The sequence below is a fragment of the Setaria viridis genome, chromosome 1 (assembly GCF_005286985.2).
Source record: "Setaria viridis chromosome 1, Setaria_viridis_v4.0, whole genome shotgun sequence".
Lineage (NCBI taxonomy): Eukaryota > Viridiplantae > Streptophyta > Magnoliopsida > Poales > Poaceae > Setaria > Setaria viridis.
The window spans coordinates 34,415,140-34,436,964 of NC_048263.2; the positions used below are offsets into that span (position 1 = coordinate 34,415,140).

Sequence of the window (21,825 nt, forward strand, 5' to 3'; positions counted from 1 at the left end):
CTGCGTCAATGTATGCTTCGTTTGTGCATTTCAATACCTCAGATTTTGCAGAAAAATGCCCCTACGATCCTATCACCTCAGATGCACTCGTGATGAACACAATTCTGTTGCCAGCGATGCGCTGTTCATGTTGGTAAATATGTGATGAGATGGCTGGGTTGAATCGATTTTCGACTCTCGTGGATGTCTGGGGAATCCTCCATTAACATCAGTTTCTTTTGATGACAAATCCACCAGACAGTCAGAAGACTTCTGTTGTCAGACAAAACTATTACTACCTGCATAAAATAAATAAGTGCATTTCTGATTATGCACCTGTACAAAATACCTATTCAGGTACAATCCAGAAATACAATTATTTTGGTACAGTGTATACATGTGAGCTTCAGGCTCCAGCCGTTCCGTTGTAGAGAAGCTCCTGCCGGTTCAGGATTGCTGAGGATGCACGTTGACCAGTTTTTGGCCTGCCATTCTGTACTCCTACCAGAGCTCCCTTAGCCCTCCTCCAATGATACGAGCTAGTACCTAATTTTAAGCAAAGACAACCCTTCCAATGATCTGACTCTTAGCAAATAGCTCATAATATGAATAACCCTACACGTCATTCCCACGTAATCTTGAAGTGACTGTACGAGATTATCTCTTGATCAAGAGATAACTCTTCTCTCCCCTATTAAAAAATGAGAAAATATTCTATAAGATAGCTCATATGTAACTATTGGAGTAGGTCTTACTCTGCACTCACTCCCTGATCTCACACGTCATCCCCACGTAATCTTGAAGTGCTTGTATGAGACTATAGATAACTTTGCTCTCCCTTATTAAAAAATAAGAAAATATTCTATGAGCTAGCTCATATGTAACCATTGGTGTAGGTCTTACTCTGCACTCACTCCCTAGCAATGTTTTTAAGTCGTCCGACTAATCGCGATTAGTTGTGATTAGTCGCCCTCGCCGTTATCGCTCAACTCATACCAATAAAGACCACCGATCCGACTTGACCGACTAGAAAGCTAGTCATCCGACTAATCATCGACTAACCGCGATTAGTCGTCCGATTAGGCTGAGGACGACTAGGTTTGAGGGAGAGAAATTTGCAAGCATGAAAAACACATGGGCTTAAATTGTTTTGGGCTGGCATTGGGGCCATTAGATTTGAGATATACACCTCCACAATAAGATGATAAGATCCAAGAGTGTGGGACTAGGAGCTGCTAGTGGATATTTCACAAATCAAAACTCACCAGTAAGTTACCACCTACCAAGTAAGTTATCACCTAACCATCAAAATTATCATGATCATAACTTTACACTATGTACTATATAGTATATTGGTCTCAAATATATAGGACGACTAGACTACCGACTAGCCTAGACTAATCGGGCTGATTGACGACTAATCATGATTAGTCATCTTATTGGTACCCTTACGATTAGATTCGATTATACGATTTGAAAACATTGCTCCCTAATCCCTTTGAAGTACACATTGCTCCCTAGTCCCTATGAAGTACTCCCTTGTAGATCGTTTTGGTTTTAGATGTATAGTTTTTCTATGAAACTATCTATGAATCTAGGAAACTAGCCAACTTAAAATAACATACAATTTAAAATGCTGGGACTAACCAATGAACTAATTGCGCTCCAGATTGACACGTGGCAGATCAGCGCCCTTTGACTGGCTTGACCACTTCGGTCGTGGTCCGGGCCCTGCGTCAGTTACAAGCTACCACTCCAGGAAAGTACACATGATTAGCTATGGGACGGAGCCACAGTACCACGGATGGTCCTGAACGAGCGGCACTTCATTTAATCGCCTTCCGTTCCGTTGTGAACGCAGTTACGAGCCATCGGCTTCACCTCCGCTGGCGTTGACAGTTGACACACACGCACCAACTCCGGCCAGGACAGGCGCTTCCATCCATCCGCGTGTGAGAGAAAACATTCCTCTCAACCCAGACGTGGATCCGAAAAGCCGAAAAGGAGAGGTGCGTGCACGACAGCACGAAGCAGCCATGGCCTTCAAGCTCAATCCTCCAACCCCCGGACAGCACAGTCACCGCCGGATCAAACTGTTCACGGAGCCCGAGACCTGAACAGAAAGTTTGTTGCGATGAAGCACTCACTCCTGCCGCTGCTGTTCCGCTACTAATTTATCTTGGCAGCAAAGGAAAAACAGCACGAAAAGGAGCTGCGGCGACCAGACTGCTCTCATGTCACGCATCCGCCGCCGACCCGACAGGAGTCGCCACCGCAACTAGGCGCGACGCCACCTGACGCGCCCGATCCCACCACCACCGGAGAAAGGCAAAAGGCGCGACGGGAGGAGGATCGGAGGAGATCGGAGATTGTTGTGCGCGCGCTACGGCTCTGTCGCTGCAGGCCGCAGCGACGGCACACGCGCCGCGGTCGGTCAACCACACCGCACTAGCGCTCGCGCGCGACGGATCGATCTGGGGCCTAAGCCGCGAGTGCCCGGGCGCCCGACGAGTCCTCGCCGTCATCATCACAATGGCGCCTCCACCCCACCCACCACTAGTGCGCGCGGGCGTGTGTGCCGCCTCGTCGCCGGCCGTTCACGTCCGCCGGCGTCCCCGCGAAAACTACCGGCATTAAGCGTGATCTCGAAGGGAGGCGAAAGCGTCCCGGCTCGAGTGGCAGACTGGCAACCTCCAGCCAGGCCCCGATCGACGCAGGGTGCGCGGCATGATTGCGTGCTCCACGTACGGTGGAGTTTTTGTTTCGACCGGATAGATAGAATTACCGATCGATCCACCTCTCATGGGGATAAAAAAAAAAAACAGACCGCCCGCATCGCCCTGCTCGCGCAACTCGGGCAACTCGGGCGGCGACTGCCCGCCCCTGCTGCCACCACCCCCTTCCTCCCTTCCCTTCCCTCGCCGCCGCTGGAGGGGTTTGCCGGAATCCCGCACGGGCCCCTAGGACGGCGGCGGCGGGGTCTTCCAGCCCAGGTTCGCGGTGGCGCCGGTCCCGGACGGGGAAACGGGCGGCCATGGCGGATCCGCTAGACATGGGCGATGGCGACGGCTCAGGAAGGCGGATCTGGTGCCGTGGAGGCCGGATCCGGCAACGACAGCGGCGGTCTCGGGTGAGCGGCCCAGTAGATGAGCGAGCGGATGAGGCAGATGCGGCCGTCGTGGAAAGTGCTGAAGGTGATGGCCAGGTTGACATGACCGCCGGAGATGTTGAGGGTGCAGGTGACGGCGACGACGAGTGCGAGGGCGTGTGCGAGCGCCACCGCCACCAGCTCGCCGCTCGTGCCCCTCCCAAAGGCCACTCGTGGCCGCATAAAGAGAGCCCACGGGTGAGGCGAGGCGTGGTGAGGCGGAGCACCACGGCTGCGTCCCCCGGGTCGGCGTCGTTGGCGACGACCCGCAGCATGGGGAGCACGGGCGCCGCGTGGGCGGCAAGCGCGGCGCGGGAGCGGCCGAGGGCGAGGGGGTCGGTCGAGTGTGGGAACTAGAGCTCTGGGAGGCACGCATAGAGGCGGCTCCAGCAGCGGGAGAGGACGCTGGTCCGCGCAGCGGCTGCGGCGGACAGGAGGCGATGGAGGATGAAGAGGAGCACATCGTCGGGGAGCGCGTTGAGAAGATCCTCGTCGGCCCAGCGTGGGGCGAGCGATGGCCAGGGCGTGAGGCGAGGAGGCCGTGCAATGGAGGTCGTGCGATGAGGCCGGCATGGTAGAAGTGAGGCGGCGGAAACGAGGCAGCCTGGCAAAGAGGCCGCGCAATGCGGGATGAAGGCGCCAGGACGCGAGCGCGCCGGCCCGGTGGAGGAGGAGGCGCGACGGCCTGGCAGAGGCCGTGGTGCCCATGGAGGACAGTGGCGCGGAGGTGGCGCTAGCGCGGAGGATAGCGGTGCGGAGGAGGCGCTGCGCGGAGGCTGCGGGCGGGGCGGCGCAGGGCGACGAGGATGACTGCCAGCGAGCGAGCGGAGGTGGAGGTACGACGGCATGGTACGAGGAGGCGCGGCGGCGACGCTGCCTTGGATGGGCTGCCGTGACCGTGGTCCGGGAGTGCCGTGCGCGTGCAGCGACGGGTTGGGATGCTCTGGGCAAAAGCCCTTGCCAGCGTTCTTACTGGTGGAGATTACGACGGCACCCTCGGGCGTTGTTCTCCCCTTTGGAGGTGTCATGTCTGAGCTACAACTCTGCTGCACGGGGTCCTCTGGATGAAAACCCTGTCCGGATCTTGGACGAGCGACAGCAGCGCTATTAGCGTCGTGCCCTCCTTAGAGGCGTCATCTCTAGAGACCCATCTCGATTTTGGCATTGCTGGTTCGTTGGTCATGGGCGGTCGCAGGTAGTGGCAATAATTCCGCCGTGTGGCAAGCTGGACGGGTGTTATCGAGGCCGAGCAGAGACGATTGCAGTTATGATAGCGGCCAAGGGTTATCGCATGGTTGTCGATCTTAGCTGCTTGCAGCAGACCGCGATGGCTAGCGTTGCTTGGCAACGGTCAATGCGGCGTGGGATTGCGTCGAAGGACGGCGCTTGCGGCAATGGCATCGTGGGACAACTAGGCTTGCAGCGGACCGCGGCGGGTTGCACAGCTTGGCTGGGCCACCCGGTGCAGTATATCGTTGGAAGATGGCGCAAGTGATTTCTCTGGCTTGCTAACATGGAGGCGGAGGCTTTTGCGCGGGTGAAGCAACGAGGCGAAGTTGACCTACGGTGGTGGCCGGGCTGATCGAGGGAGATCTTGTGGAGCGGGGCAACATTGCTCACCACTCTGACGAGGACAAAAAAAATGAATCTGGGACATGGAGTACTGTGACGGGCGTGATGAGGCCCCACGCGTGGTGTTTCTTCGTGGCGACGAGAGCGAGGTGGAGTCCAATAGCGGATGTGGCGAGACCCCAGCGCGTTGTGTTATCATGGTGGCGACTGCGAGGTAGCCTGCGAGAGGTCTGAATTCGGTGGTATCACTCTGTCAGGTGGAGTGTGGTGTTGCAGTGGTACTACAGCGGAGGGTTCTGCATGGCGATGACCTTCTTGGTGCGGTGCAGTTTGCATCTATCAGTTCCCTGTCGATGTAGGGCCACGCTTGAAGATTTCGACGAATACATGAGCAGGAATATTGGTGGGTGCCGCCATGGCAAGTGGAGTGGTGAGGCCGCGTTGACGTCCCAATCCAACCGATCGGGTGTGGCTGTTTTGAATCGAGTGGTTACTCGCATTGACATCCCAATCCAACCGGATGAGCCTGTTTTGTTTTTCTTTCCTTTTCTTTTTCATGTCGTATAGCCCCAAGGATGTAGTTTTATATTTTTTTCTATAAACACGCACTATCCTTGGCCGGTTCATAAAAAACAAGTCAGGAGGGTGTTTGGATACAAGGTGCTAAACTTTAGGAGTATCACATCGGATGTTCGGATACTAATTAGAAGGACTAAACATGAGCTAATTATAAAACTAATTGCAGAACCCCTATACTAATTCGCAAGACGAATCTATTGAGCCTAATTAATCCATAATTAGCACATGTTTACTATAGCAGCACATTGTCAAATCATGAACTAACTAGATTTAATAGATTCGTCTCGCAAATTAGACTCCATCTGTGCAATGAGTTTTGTAAATAGTCTATGTTTAATATTTCTAATTAGTATCAAACATCCGATGTGACGGGTAATAAACTTTAGGAGGTGTATCAAACACCCCCTGGGTCCTGGTCTTTTGGATGCTTCAGGTTCACTCTGGGTATGATATCCCGACCAAACGATCTGAGCTTCGATGTAACGGCACATAGATGAGGTTCAAAAGGTACGCGTGGGGCGTGGCCGGCACATGTGTGCTGAATCGCTGATCGAGCCGGTGGACTTTGCTGGGGACAACTTATCCAGGTTGACTTTTGTATTTTTACCCGACCAGACCAGGCAGGTTGACTTTTGCAGCAGCCCACTGGCGCGCTAATCCCCAACGTGTTGCATGATTAGGCGTCAGGACACCACGAGTAGTACGAGTACTACGTAGAATTCCTAGATCTCAGCGTCCCATGGGAAGACGCAAAACGAGTTGAAACCAAGGAGCTCTCTAGGATAAAAAGCTTACTCTATCTTTTGCTTTCTGTCTAGGATAACAATAACATGTATGGCATTTCAAACACGGATCGATAGAAAACTACAAAGCGAGCTCAAAAAAGTCCAACTTTTTCCCTCTAATAAACTACGCTTAACAGTTCAGCTTACGCAGGGGGCGAGCTACATCTCCCAAGAACATGCCAAAACCGACAGTTTCTTATATTGGGTCTGGGTGCACTGGTGGTAGCAGCTATCTGTGAGCTGTGATAACCGATAACCCCATTGTTTACTACTGGTGATTTGATACGGTGATGGCACATTGGCACCAGGAGCAGGTTAACAAAAGAATGCCTCGATCCAAGCAGGGTGCAGACACGGCACGAGGCGCCACTAATGTGTACGTTCACACATCATCATCAGCCAGTCACTCACGCCTAATACCCACACGAATACAGCACCGTCATCATGGCATGTTTCACATCGTGGGCAGCCCGGAAGTCACTAAAGAGAGGCCCTAATGCGAGGAGAATCATGTCCAAATCCCCCGAATTGATGTCTGACATTAGTGAATTAAGTGTGTACATACTGAGTACCTCCTGTGTTGAAGAAGACGTAGCACTTTGTGACCACGGTCTATTTCTTTTCCTCCTCGCGTGTGTCACCGTACAAAAATTCTGAAAGAACAGAGAGCCAGCCAATAGAGGTCAGCTGACTCGAATACGCACAAACAACACAAAGGGGTTGAGATCATTGAATAGGTTGGTTTGGTGTACCAGCAAAAGAGTAATGAAGGGACTGGGCAGCCATCCACCATCAATATGCTGCCTGCCTCTCCATGTGAATCCTCTGACCAAATGGAATTGAATTGAAATATAGAATTGATGTTTGTATCATGCACCTCTCTCGTCTCATATTCATAGGCTATAGAATAGAATAGGATCAGATTCAGAACTCCTTCATTCACACACAAAACGATCAAGAACCTTCTTTTTTACCAATCTCCAGCTCTGTACGAATACTCTCCCTTTCGCTATCTCCAGCATTTAATTCTGCACATAGGATCTGTTCCTGTACCATAGACATCATTAAGTCTAATCTTTGTTAATAAATCCAAGCATGATCGAAAAGCTTGGATTAGAGGAGGCCCATTTTGCAACAAAGAAAAGGATTAGACAGCTAGCTGTACAAACATGAACAAGTACTTTCATACAAGCAGCTCGTTACATTGCCACATAATGTTGGGCCGACAAGCAGTAGTAACCTACGCAGCAGTATATGTCAACGGAGTGGTTTGGAGTTTGGACTTTGGTTGTGCCCAATCTTACAGACTCTTCTTCACAGATGGACAAAATGTAAATCCAAAAAAGGAAGAGAAAAGCTAAAAATTGGACTAGTAATCCGGATTAGGTGGCGAAATCATAGGATGGAAATGGAAAGATCACCGGAACCGGCCGCCGTCGGCAAGCTTTCTGGAGCGGCAGCGCGTAACGGAGGCCGCGGACGAGAGGTTGTGGAGCGGCGACGGCCGGAGCTCGCAGGAGAAGGCGGCGGGGTCCGGCGGCTGGACGCCCCGGTGGCGGCGCCACGGGCTGGGCCGCACGAGCGGGCTGAGGCAGACGGCGAAGCCCGACGGCAAGCTGTTGGTCTGGCGGCGCCGGCACGGGGTCTTCCGCATCGGGGACGGGGAAGGCCGCCACGGCGGATCCGCGTTGGGCGAGCTGCTCTCATCGCCGCTCCCGTGGCTGTCTCGCTCCGGCGAGAGCCCCCGGTTGCTGACCACGCGGCAGGAGCGCCTGGGCGGGGCCGACGGCGGCGAGGAGGAGGCGGCGGCCGGCGCCTGCTTCTTGCGGCGGCGCGGTATGATCCCGGCGAACCAAGAATATTTCTTGCGCTCCTTGGCGACGCCCCCCTGATGCTTGTCCTCCTCCGACCTGTGGTGGTGGCCGAAGAGCATGGCGAGCACGGAGAACTTGCCGGCGCGCCGCTTCTCGTACTCATAGGCTATGTCGCCCTCCTCGAGCGCGCCGCCGCCGCCGCCGCCGTAGGCGGGCCCCACCTGCGGCGTCCGGAAGAAGAGCAGGCTCGGGTGGTTCCTGAGCGCGCCGCCCCCGCCCGCCGCGGCGTCCGACTTCCTGCGGGACACGTACGGCGACACCGACCTAGGGAACGCCGCGGGCTCGGGCTCGGGCGCGGGAGGAGCCTGCGCGGGCGAGGGGGGCGAGGAGGCGCCGTTGCGCTCCGCCGCGAGCGCGAGCAGGCGGTCGCGGAGGCACGTGGCGCAGACGCCGCCGCCGGCCTGGTACGTGTGCTGCTTGCACCTCATGCCCGTCCCGTCGCGCGTCTTGTCATCTCATGTCGCCGCCGGAGCCCCGCGCTCCCTCGGCGATTGGTGGGGTGGGTGGATTGACGAGGAGAGGCGGGGACGACGCGGCTGCGATGCGAAGCGAAGCGGAATTTCCGACGGCGCGGGACGCCACCTGCCTTCCTTGCTTTGTTTTGTTTTGGGTTCCCTTTCCGGGCTGGGAGGGATGGCTTAAATTTGGGTGGGTTTTGTTTAAGCTGGCAACGCGGCAGCTGTTGTTGCAGGTGTGCGTGCGCGGGCGCGTGCGCTTGGGCGGATGCGATGCGAGGGGAGAAACGAGAGAGAAGAGAAGGATCTTTTCGCTTCGGAAGTTGCGGTTCCCGGTTTAAATAAGGTGCGGATGGAAGAAGCAGGTGGACGGGGGCACGGCGCGGAGGAGATGAGATGGATGATGACTTGATGAGGTGCCGGCAGCCGGCACGGGGAGAGAGGGCTTGGGGTTGGGGGCGACCGAGCGATGCTGTGCTTGGCGGCTCGAAGGCATTGGCAATTTGGGGTTTCTTTCGGTTGTGGCTTTGGACCTGGGGTGGTGTTGGGTGAGCCGACGAGACCTTATGATCCCGTGACTGGATGGTGGACGGTGGTAGTAGATTGACACTGATTTGGCGTTGCCTGGGCCTGGATTGGATCGGTTTGGGTCAAATTTTCCGTTCACCTTGGACTCGGATGGGCCCCGTTCGTTCCTGGTTCGTGCTTTGCAGACTTGCAGTGCTGTGGCCACTGGTCTCGTGTCGTCTCGTGTCAACGTGGTGGGTTTGGATTCTAGTAGTAGCGTCTGGCGTGCCACATCTGATAGAAAAAGGTGCGTTTTGGAATTTGGCACGTTTGCCCTTTTCGTGCATGCTCGTAAGTAGGTGCGAAATCTAAAGATGGCCATGCCTAAAAACAGTATAGTAGTACATGACAGAAAAACAGCGACGGAATAAGCTGGCCAGAAATGGAGCAAGTGTCTTGCTGGTTTTCCACGGCCCCGTGCAGCGATCGGTCCCAATTCAGAAAATTGTCCATCAGGGTCATCCTGGGAGGACCTGGTCGGGACCTGGCCGCGCGGGAGCATCAAGGGCTGGGCTCGTTTATTAGGGCCAGATGACTGACCCCACGATCATGTTGGATCTTTCGCCGACGACGCGGGCAGACGACCACGTGCGCATTTCGCCATTTTGGCACCATGTATGTACGGAGTAGTAGTGATACTCCAACGCTTCTTCCTCACTGAGATATTCACGAGCTAGTACCAGGATTCTCTGGTTTCAGCCGCGCCACGGAGGAGTTGTCGCATGCCCAACTGCATTTCGACCCCGACCTCAACTTAATCCGCAGTAGGCACAATAAAGTCGATGATGTGCGACGCGTCGCACCGCACGGACCTCGCGATCGCGTCATGTACCGGATCTCCAGAAGGTAGTGTTCCATTCCATCCACAGAGCCGTGCTCGTGCGCGCGGTTGCACGCATACGGGCGTACAAACACCTTGCATTTTCTCCATGGATTTGGTTCGCGAGTACAGCGGACTCTTCAGTCTCAAGGCTCAGCCCAGTGCGAGCGAGCGAGCGACGGATCGCGACCCTGGTTTCGTCGTTCAGCCGGTTGTCGTTTGTTCTTCTAGAAAAACCGGGGTTGCTGGTCCTGGTCGGAAGATGTGGAGAAAGGCGAAGCGGGAGGCGGTGTGTTGTGTATGTGTCGATCGTGCACGAGGCGTGCCTGCAGGCGTGCATGGGGGGGGGGGGGGGGGGGGGGGGGGGGGGGGGGGGGGCCCTTGGTCCTCTGGGTTGGGTGAGCCGATCGACGAGACCTCGTGATGAGTGGGTACGATGGTCGTAGATTGGGCGTCGGCTTCGCCCGGATCGTATTGGGTCAAATTCCCTTGGCCTCCGACTTGAATGGTCCCTATTTGCAGTTTTGCTTGGAGTGGTGTGGCACTGTGGCGGCTGCGGTGGCCAGGCCGACGCCCAAGAGGAGAGAGTAGCAGTAGATCGCGGATCCGCCCATAGTTAGTTAAAGTTTGAGTTATTTATCTATCCTGCCCCTCATTTTCACTTTAGAAACTTTTTCTGAGAAAGGTGGAGGAGCAATTTGATCTTTATCGGTTTAGCTGAGTTTAGCTAAACTTTAGTTAGGTCCTGTTTGGATCATAGCAACTAAATTTAGTCAGCTAAAATTTACCTAGTGGATCCAAACAGCACCTAAATGTGGTGTATGGTAGCGTACACCTCCCTTCAATTAACTTCATGGATCAGGATTGTTTTGTTTTTTTGAATATTGACATGATTATTACTATACCGTGATATTATTTTCAAGATAAATCTCGCTGCATCATTTTGAAAATCTCAACCAAAGTACTCCCAAATATATTGATACTCGATGGCCAAAAGATTATCTCTGTCGAATGTAGAGAGCACGAGCGAGCAAATATAAGTCTCATTGATGTAATTTTTTCGAACACGGACCTTTTCTTACCCTTTCATTCATGAATGCATGTAAACACGAACATGGCTGTTAGGACATATTGGTTGCTACTTAAGATTCAAACATTTCAATCTTTGACCAATACTTAATCTAAAATGCATACAACCATACAAAGTTAATATTATTGGATTCGTATTTGAAAAAAAATCGCATAATGTCAATTTTATGATTATATACAACTATAATAGTCAAGAGTGTGAGGTTGGATTTGTATTTGAAAAAAAATCATATAATGTCAATTTTATGAAAATATACAACTGTAATAGTCAGAGTGTGAGGTTGGAGATCGCAATAGATCAAATCACGCCTTATATTTTGGTGGAGGGAGTACTTCTCAAGTACATGCGCAAATGAAGATTCTTAGATATAGACATATAGTGCTATAGTGCTTAGGCAAGCGAATGGTTCCTTTCATGTCTTATGCACCAACTGTTTACGAGAAGGATATACACAATGTTTAAGGTCTGCTCGAGGTGTCCTAACATGATAGTTAAATATATTTAAGCACTACTAATTTTTATACAGGTGTTTAACAATGTGACAATGATGTATCTAAATTCTAAAGAACCATGCACTGTACGTGCCTTTGTGCCACTGCCACCCTACATTCGAGATTGCAAGTCACTGTTACGCCTCGCTACTTTCCATCCCCACATATAGCGACGAGAATAGTTTTTTTTTTCACCCTTTAGAAAAGGTCCAAATCTAGAAATATTATCCATTAGGATCAGCCGTACTATTTTTCACAAAAAGAAAAGGATCAGCCGTACTAAAGCTCTGGTTCATTGTTCTCTGTTATTCAGTGCCACTTACTATTTGCATATACTAGTCATGTAGTCATACTCATCACGAGCTCTTTTAGGGCCAGACGACGGCCCCACGATCATGTTTGATCTTTCGCCGATGAGGCGGGCACGTGCGTATTTTAATATCATACATACAACAACATTTCCAAGCTTTTTCGTCACCGAGATATCCATGCAGGATTCCCTGGTTTCTGCACCACAGAACAGTCGCTCGCCGAACTGAATTGACCACTGCGGCTGGAGAAAAAGCTCCCGGCTGCACGCCCGGCCCAGGGTCCGTTGTACGAGTGAAGCAGACGCACAGCTGCAACGGCACAACGCACGGAGCTCGATCGCGTCATGCAACTCGTTCTCCAGAACAGAAAGCTAGCAGCTCCATTCACGGAAGCCGTATGTATCCGTGCGCAGTTGCTGGCGTAGTGCTTGCTCGTGCACCTGCGGTTTCCCCCGTGTCAGCGTGCGAGACGGGTGCAGCGCAGCGATAGTCTCTCTGAAGATATGGAAAGCCAACGGCTTATACCTGTAGTACTTCATTTTCTTCTAGAAAACCGGGACTGCCGAGTCGCTTGATGGAGAAAGCGAGAGCTAATATAAGGATCAGATCAAGTCCTCGGCTCGGCCTGCCGTCGTCTCGTCCGTCCCCGGCAGGGGAGGCGTCGGTCGTCCTCACGTCGCGGCCACGGGAAAGCGTCCGCCCCGTCGGGTTGGTTCTAATTACTTCCCGGCCTGCCGCGCTCGTCGTCGCGAGGAGGAGAAGGGAGCACGCGCGCGCGCGCGCCAACACGCTACTACCTCTCGAAGCTTCGCGGCGCCAGGCCGGCGAGGGAAACTAAACGCAGCGCGCGGCCTGCCCCTGCCTGCTGATCCCGTCAACGTTGTGGAAAGATCAAAGGCGGTGACGGTTCCCTTATATCTTGGGGCGGCTGCCGGCTGGTAGAATTGAAGTGTACAGGCGTGACAGTGCACGATGCTGGTTGCCTCTGTTTACGGAAGCCGACGTCGCCGGGCCGGGTCGACGCAGCAGCGACGCAACCGGGGGGTGCCTGACGCCTCAGAGTTCGCGGTTGCTGGCTATTGGCAAGCATAGTACGTCTCGAGTTGTTCGATTCAAATTGGAGAGGAAACTCACAAGGCAAAGCAAGCGTCGACATCGCAACGTTTTTATCAAATCCAAGATGGAGAGAGAGGGAGAAAAAACAAATCGTGTCGGTTGAACCGGGCTAAGAGCATCTCCAACATCACATGTAAAACGGATTGCTATCTCTAAAAACTACAGGTACCCAAAAACAGCAAAAAAAAAATCCTACTCCAACAGCATATCTATATGGATTGCTATCCCTAATTTTTTTAAGACTATATCTTAAATTTCTTTCTCTTATACGCAAATATACCAATCCAGAGTTGGATTGGTAAAACTTGCAATGCTCCCGCGGGAAGGCCAACCGTCCGCTTGGGATTTTTCCCTGCCGTACCCACCGCCGCGCTCTCCCCCAACCACGTCGCCTCCGGCCGCTGGAGCTCACCGCCGACCATGCCATCGCTTGCCCTCACCCGTCCACCTCCGATTTGCTCTCCACCGGCCCTGCCCCGACCCTCGATTGGAGCTCTGCACTGCCGGTGGGTGGAGTGAGCAGAGGTCGGTGCTTGGGGAGGGGAACAGGGGATGGCCATGCGCGGGCGGAGCAACGGCGGCCGGATGTGGGGAGAGTGGCAGCGCACTGGCATGGGTGGAGGAGCGGCCCTACACGCAACCCCTCACCAAGATTGAGCTCCGTCGCGTGGGGGAACTCGGTGGGTGAGCTTCGGCGCGCCACTCCTTGCTCCCTTCTCCTCTCGCTCCGACAGTCGCCCTCGCTGGAGAAGGAGGGGGCGCAAGAGGGATGCGGTGGCGACTTGAGCTCGAATGGTGAGGTTGCCATGGTCATCGCCGATGTGGGTGAGCAGAGGCGACAGGGGGAGGGAATAGAGGGCGCGAAGGGCTGGGAGGAGAGGGGCAGCGGGGGAAGGAGGACAAGGCGGCGAGGAGGGAGAGGGAGAAGAAGAGGAGCTGCACACCTAGAAAGGTGGGGCGAGGGCGGCTCGAGGGGGGAGCCGGCAGCGGGACGAGGGGAAGAAGATGAGTCTAAGTTATAAATTGTCCTCTGAAAAAAGATTTTATTCTCAAATTAGTCATTGAAAGGATTATAGGTCACCAGCTGTTGGAGAGAGCAACTTTGAAGTACCTAAATTTTTCTCTCTGCTATACCTAAAACTGATTTTAGACTATCAATTTTACGTATGCTGTTGGAGCGTATATCACGATTCACGATCGGGGTTCAGGCGGCGCAGCTGCGGATGCGATGCGTCACCTTCCCAGATTATTTTACAAAAAAGGGGGTCGATTTACGATTAACCAGGTAGTATCTCAGCAGCCATGTCACCGGCCGAAACCGAGATATGAGCTGCCGGCAAAGTCAGCGACTCTATTTTAAGGCGATGGGCGAGACAGCGACGTTATTATCTTCTAATACATGCTCAGAACGTGAGGATTCAGCCGAACATTTAATCCTCTGGGAACCATTCTGAGCTGCCCGTCGGTCGTTGCCAGAGTCAGTTCTGAAAGCTACGCCTCACGCTTCTTTTTCCCTGGCAGAAGTGGTGAAACGAATTGATAGTCTCCATCTCTTGGGTCGATCCACCCGTCACGGCCCTGCCACTACTGAGCCGAGCGGCGTGGAATCAGTCAGATACTCAGATTCCCCTCCCCGCGCGACGTCGGGAAATCGTAGCAGCGGAGAATGTAGTGGTGCCTGCCATGGCCTCGCTGGCACGGCGGGGCAGGAGGAATGCCGTCGCGCAGCAGACTGATGGAGTGATGACTGCCGTGAAGCGCGGAGATGACGCGCCAACTTCGCAATTTCGCATCTCCGGGACATTCCAGGGGGAGGCGTAGCCCCGCTGGCTGCGGGCGCCATGGGTCGGGGACTCGGCTGTGGAACTTGAAGGAGAACAATGTCACCACGGACTCGGGACTCCCATGCGGCAATGTCGAAATGGAGGACGTAGACGGCCGGTTCGATCGCCAGAGCGGGGCCGCCACCGTCGTCCTGCCACGACCGCGAGGGGTAATGTCGAAATGGAGGCGAGCTTGCTGATGCAGAGCGCTCATGCTGGGCTTTATTTTTTAGAGGACGCTGGGCTCTTAGAAACAGATGTTCAATCATATTGAGGGCCTCTGATTAGAAAGATATATGCTGAAGGGGAACTGGGCCCAGTTTCCATGGGGTGCTTTTAGTCCCGGACCTGCATGGAAAACAGGTCCGTCACCGTCTGAAATCGTTGCAGCTGCTCGTACTTCAGAACTCCGCATGAATGATAAGATCGGTACTCGGCTGGAGACGGAACCGCAAATGATGAACTCCAGTTACATCACGAGGAAGATGGAAAACATACCAGTTACCAGTCCTCAGACTACATCGTGCTCAATTGGGTCATTTGAACTCCAATACCTGAAACTGGAATATCAGGAGGAAAATGGGAGGTCAGTAGAGGCAAATGGAACATCAGGCAAACAAGACTGTAGAGTGTACTGTAGACATTACAAAGCAGTGGTGCCATAAAGGGTTCCCTCCATGCGCCCGTACGAAAGGAGAAAGAAAATCAGAATTGCACCAGAAACGCTTCAAAGAGTCTCAAAACGAAGAAAATCCCAGGAATGCCTTCAGGATATGTAAACACTCAAATGGGACAACTTGTTCTCAAACCAGGGGTAAGTAGATCCAAAATTGCTTTCTTAGTAACACTTGGACGGAAGAAACTAGCAAACTTCATGGTCCCCTTCAATAATATGGTACCAGGAGGTCCCAAACCTCGGATATGATCATTGATTAGAAAAAAAGGTAGGCACGAGATCATATGCTATGATAATGGCACACTATCAATCCCTGTGACAAACAGGGGCATGATCATGTGTAGCTTCCACCGTCCCACACTGACTGACCAGTTAAGTAACGACATAATGAACTTTTTGGTCACAAAGATGCAATGCTTCATAGCACAAGAATTCATGTAACAAAATCAAAATGATGTCACTTAAATATGAACGAGAATTTTCATAACTAAGTATGAATGGCAATTTCCAAAACTTAGTCATGCATCAAAACCTTGTCTGAGCATTAAATTCCACTCAAGTGAGAACAATAGATTGTAGAGTTTGTTTTCTATATGAAAACTGAAAACCTGTAACATCCTTATCCAATCACTACCTTGAGCATGCCAAAGCTTCTTAGAATTTCTGAGTCGATTTGATGTCACGTTTCAAGCCACAAGAAGATATCACTAGTTTAGGAACCCCACCACTGTACCCCTTATCACAAGGATCATTAATATTGTTGCCGACATCTTCTAAAAAATACATACAGAGAAGGTGAAACTCTATTTAAATGAAGCGCAGACTGAAGAGCTTACCAAGTCAACAGATGGTTGCTAACTCCAATGAAGGCATACTGCTGGAGAATCCGCTGACAGTCCATCGGAAAATGAGGAAACCATTCTAAAGTTTGAACCACAGCTTGTGATTCTTTAAAACTAACTTCTGTATATAGAAGATATATAAGGGCATCAAGAAGTAATCAGCAGCTAAGAGAGTTCATCACGCCCAGGCCTACCCTTTAGAGTAAGCATGCCCTTCCCTTTTGAGTAAGCATACGCACTGATTGCTAGTCATGTGAAAGCTTATTTGAAGACATTTTAATTCCTAATGTTGCTTCTTTCAACATTGATGTTTTTGAGTCAATCATAACATCGTTTTTCATTTATATTGGAGAAGCATCTCCACGAGGTCATGTGGGGCTCCTTGTTTTGTCAAACATCGACCAAACTGAAATCTAGCATATATGCATGTGTTTCCTTGATTATATATGTTCAACTATATGACAAAGATAGAGTTTAAATGAGGTTCTTCACTCCATTGCTTGCTATTTTCAGCATTGCTTGCTATTTTCAGCATTCTATTTTCAGCAATTTCTTGTAATATGAAATGCATCATATGCATAAATATTAGAATTATAGATTTTCCAGGAGCTGGCTTTGTGATTCTAAAAAATGTCTGTTCTTATTAAGTGTTGAATTTGAGCTACCTTCAGATTTCCAAGTTCACAGGAAAGTTCAAATCATCAGCAAATGGGGCAAATGGTAAATTTTGGACGAACACTATCCCAGATTGGTGTCTTAAGTGTCGATCCAAAGGTGAGCAATATGTGCTTTGTTCTCGCCAGTTTGTCCACTTTTGCCACATATATGACAGATTGAAGGATCTCCAGGTCAAAGTGCTTGTGATTACCATCATTCTGTGGCAAGATGAAGAAAGTTAACCGATGGAATGATATAAGCATCTAAATTAATTTAACATAATCATGTTTCGTGGCAGAAAGGATGGCAACAGAAGTTGAATGAGCAAAGAAGCCTGGAATTGTACAGAAAAATTCCAAATAATTCAGAATATTCTGAAGCAGAGGAAATGGAGAACCATCTACAAACTGCAAAGCTTCATTCTAAATCCCAAAGCTTATCTTCTGCTGAAATTTTTTATCTGCTGTCTGTAAATGTAAGTATATCAACCCAGCAAGCATCTCCTATGTGCCTAGTAATCCGATGCTCTATTTTACTTGTAAAATCAAGCATCCATCATGATCTATCCAAAACCACACACAGTCCAATACTGCTCAATAGGGACCATGCATGTTCTATTGAAGACTGAAATATAGTAGAGGAGTGTAATTTTCATGTTAATCCACCACATAATATGATACCTAGTCATGCTCCATGGTACCAGTAACCTTCAATTACATATATCATCCAAAACACTATTGTACACTACAATACTTTAGATGTGTGTATGATTGCATATATTAAAATAATTTCTGTACTCAAGACAAATGACGAAAAAGGTAACTTTTGGTGAAACAAAATGAGCTTTTCTTAAAAATAATAAAAAATGCCCATTAAAGTGAAATAACCTATCAATGGTGAACTACCAAACATATCTAAAGGTGCAATTTATACTATAACTGTGAAACATGGAATTACTTATCTTATGGCCCACAGTTAGTTCTTGCTTTACTGATATTCAAAAAAGCCTTCAATGCGGAGTAAGATGCCCTATCACATTATACTAAACGAGATAGTTGAGATGTCAAAATGAATGGACTTTTTCATTTGATATGATATTGGTCCAGTAGCCATTATATTTCATGGAATAAGTGTCATAAAGTGATCTCAAAATACCACCCCTATGTGACTGTGCTGTGTTTCTTAGAGTATAAGTGCATTCTCTGGGAATGGTACACTGGATATGTGCAAGGACGACAATGAGAACAACATGCTCAATCTCAATGAAGAAATCTAACAAAGGGTGGATGGAATTAGGGTAAAATCAAATACCCAGTGATTAAATGCACATTATAGATGTTTGTAGACCTGATCCAATGGATGCTTTAACAGGCTCTACTATCGAGTGGAAATGTTCCCCACACAAGGTTTCAGAATTACAAGACTAGGCACACAAACTGTGTAAGCAAAGATTAGCTTTTCAAAGATAGGCAGGCTTTCTATTTTGCCATTGACACATACAATGTTCTCCAGATGATTGTAGGCCCAGTGGCAGAATGGTTGAAAGCCAAGCTAATGAATATAATGCAGAGGGGATATGGAAGGAATTGAGAGGATAAAAGACTCCGAACTGCCCAGATGCATGCAGCCCTCTCAGTTGCAAGACTATCTACAGTAGTTGCAGGGACTATTGGAAATTGCTCCTTTGGGTCAAACAATCTGAGTGGCATTGCCATGACTAACAGAAGAGAAGACACTGACAAAAAGATGCATGCTGCAATCACATCAGCTGCAGCACTAGTGGCAGCCTCATGTGCTGAGGCTGTGAAATCTGCTGGAGCTAGCAGGGAACAGGTTTCATCAGACATCAACATGGGATTGGAGACTAGGGAACTGGGAGATTTGCTCACACTGACTACTAACACAGCAGCCTGTAAGTTCAAGAAGCAGATCAGCCAATTTTCTCCAGTTAACATAATAACATGAAACCGTGATTCTTGCTGCTGCAGGCCTAAGAGGGTTTGACGGCCTTAAGATGCGGACAATAAGCAATTGTTCCTTGGAAGGCCAAATGAACAATCAGAAAGATGCCATACTTCTTGTAGGGACACCCCAGGGTATAGCCAATTAACTCACCACTGACTGATTTTTCATCCCATTATACTACTTCATTTTCAATAACAGAATAAAGCTTGGGGAAAATAATTAAGTAGATTCATTTGTGTATCCATGCAGGAAGGTTCCATATCAGGATGGTTTCTGTGAACTGCAAGTATGACAACATAATACTAACATTAGGCAAGAAGTATCGTTTCACAACCTCTGAAAAATGTGAGTATTAAATGAGATCTATCAATGTATCTTATACAAAAACAAATATAATTCATACTAAGATCAAGAAGAAACAATGATGGGCACTTTAATGATAGATAAATTTTCATCATTCACCGGTGAGGAAACATTCCAACACAGTTATGACAAAGACAAACAAACTCAGATCTAGATGATACACTTCAAAAAAAGAACAGATCTAGAACTATGTTACCTCCACTTATTGTACCATTGTTATTTCCTTTAAACAAATTGTTGTTATAATCTCATTTCTCTTATTGCACCATTTACCCACTTTCTTCCAGATGTAATTTTCCATGAACAAGGCGGAGGAGAAGAGTTCAGCTATCCAATGAATGAACATAATTACTGTGCAATGAATCTCTCAACATCTGGTGGAACCATTCAATTATATTCGAAGAGCATGAAGAATACAGCTCCTGGAGGACATTCGTCAGCTACCAAATGAACAATAAGGGACGGAATGGAAACCATATTACAGAGTCATGACTTGTGCCTAGCTCCAACTTCCAGCAAAGCCATGTATTTCTTATATTCTGATGTTTGAAACACTACCAGTAAAAAATATCACATAATAAAACTTACTGTTATCTCACAAATAAGTAGACAAGGATGATGAATTTGAGTGAATGGTTCTTGGTTCCTTCAGAATTTTGAGTGGAATGGGGACAGTCACTGGATTACTTTGTCTTAAGAAATTTCTTCATGTTTCAGAACAATAGTCAGCTCTCAAAATACTGACTCAGTAAGCCTCCTTGAACTGACATACTAGTACTATTCATTGTCACTAGAAGCACAACTGGCAATTCATACTTACCATTTGACAGATTTTTATTGCTTTATTGGACTTCTGAACTGACAGGGGTGTGAGTCAATCCGGAAAACAGTGTGGTCATTGGTAATCTAATCAAACTTCTGTAATTTTGTGAACCGAGGGACAGGTCCAACCGTCTAAGATCCTTTCGTGTTAATATAATTTGAGTACTCAACAAGGAAACAATGGCGAGGTAATAGGAATCGTAACTAACACACAACAGCACTACTCCTACCCTGAAACTTGCCTAGACGAATATGATGCCATGTTCCTTAATGGTGTCGATGATGATCCCGAGCTTGCCCTCGATCCGCTCGTTCTTCTTGGGCTCGTAGGCCAGGGCGAAGACGTCGGCGTCCATGGACCGCTCCGCGATGAGCCTCCCGATGGTCCTGCAGGCGTTGTCGTCGACGAGGGACGGCAGCGTGAGGCGGAGGTCCTTGGCGTTGGTGGTGGCGACGGCGATGACCTTGCTGGTGCCCCTGTGCATGACCTTGGCGTGCACGAAGCGCTTGGAGAAGAAGACGTTGAGCTGGAAGGGGCGCATGTACATGTCCGTGCGCTGCTTCCAGGACTTGCGGTTGGGCCGCTGCTCCGCCTCGCTCCGGGAGCGCCGCGTCCACGCCGCGCACACCACCAGGCTCTGCTGCGGCGGGTTAGATCAGCGCGGGGACGTCGTCGCGGCAACGAATCGAATCGACGCGCGGTGGTGCGTGCGCGAGAGGGGGGCTAAGAGGGTTCGAACCTGGCGGTTGCGGGGCCCGTGAGCCGGGGCCAGCGAGTGGAGCGCGAGTCGAGGGGGCGGCGGGATGCGGGAGACGGCGATGGAGGCGTACCACGAGAGTGACGACGCGCCGGGAGAGGGCGCGAGGGATTGCCGCGGGGGTAGCGTGGCCGTCGCGGGGTGGAGCGAGGCCATGGTAGCGCTGGGATGGCCGGATGGCGGATGGGTGAGGCGGCCGGACGGAAGGGGGAGAGGAGTGGGGGTTTTTTGCCGAAGGCCGTCTTATCCAGTTTTCCAGTATGCAGGCAGACTGGCTTGTTGCATTGCAGCAGGTTTTTTCCTGGTCAGAGATCACATGTCAGCAACAGCAATGATTTTCTCAACGAGAAATAAGCGTGTGGAAAAGTTTTTGTCCCACTTGCATAAACAAACTTCTAACCGGAGCTCTTTTTTTTTTATCAAAACAGACTGCTTCGCAAAAACTTGTTACCAGTTTGCGGACGCTTAGATATTGCGAAAATTTGTTATTCTGGAAAATGCTTAAGTAGCGAGAGCCCCTTCCTCAATCCTGGTAGCATGTAGATCAAATAGGTCAGCTTATGGATAAGTCAAATATGTCCTTGCAGGTACTGACAGTAACTGAATACTAGCTCGAAACTAGTTTTGAGCAAAACAATTGACCTCCACCAACTCTACGTTGTTTTGCACTGATGCAACATCTCCGGATCAATATGGAGACGCGCACAGTAAGTTGCAGAGTTACAGGCCTATATAGGCTATAGCAGCACCCAGCAGTTCTACAAGCCCCCTCACCTCATACAGCTAACTAAGCCTGACTGCCAATCTGCCATAATCACCGAGAACAGGGTCCACAGGGCCACAAGTCCACAATGTGACAATTGGGATTACTTACTACCTTCATCATTTTACAGGCATGTATACATGGCCTCTTACCACCTATGAAGAAGCCGACGAATCAAAAATTTGGCTTCAGGATCACAATCAAACCAGAAAATCCATTCCTCATGTGAAACTGGAACACCAGTTCTGATGATATTGATCCCAAAGCATTGATCATTCTATTGCAGCTACATTGGCTCTAATCATTCTTTTGTAGCTTCACCGGTTCTGACCAAAGATAATGCTCCACATAAGCTGCAGCTGGCCCTGG

General features: G+C 50.0%; 2 protein-coding genes across 6 annotated transcripts; both read right to left on the reverse strand.

Moving 5' to 3' along the window:
• Positions 1-7,124: 7,124 nt before the first annotated feature.
• Positions 7,125-8,952, reverse strand: LOC117833514 (uncharacterized). Its single transcript, XM_034713042.2, has one exon. The coding sequence runs from the start codon at positions 8,363-8,365 to the stop codon at positions 7,481-7,483; it is 885 nt and encodes a 294-aa protein (XP_034568933.1). The 5' UTR covers positions 8,366-8,952; the 3' UTR covers positions 7,125-7,480.
• A 4,866-nt stretch (positions 8,953-13,818) lies between these two features.
• Positions 13,819-21,081, reverse strand: LOC117833556 (uncharacterized). Of its 5 annotated transcripts, none has more exons than XR_004635501.2 (5): positions 20,676-21,081; positions 20,178-20,573; positions 16,123-17,003; positions 15,109-15,170; positions 13,819-14,958 (listed from the first exon to the last, which is right to left on the reverse strand). XR_004635501.2 is itself a non-coding variant. In XM_072294611.1 (3 exons), exons 1-2 carry the CDS (start codon positions 20,847-20,849, stop codon positions 20,178-20,180), a joined length of 570 nt encoding a protein of 189 aa, XP_072150712.1. In that variant the 5' UTR covers positions 20,850-21,081; the 3' UTR covers positions 13,819-17,003. The 5 variants fall into 5 exon arrangements, 2 of the variants coding, with proteins under 2 accessions (XP_072150712.1, XP_034568998.1); XR_004635499.2 differs by having other exon boundaries at positions 15,258-17,003; XR_011898566.1 differs by having other exon boundaries at positions 15,109-17,003.
• Positions 21,082-21,825: the final 744 nt, after the last annotated feature.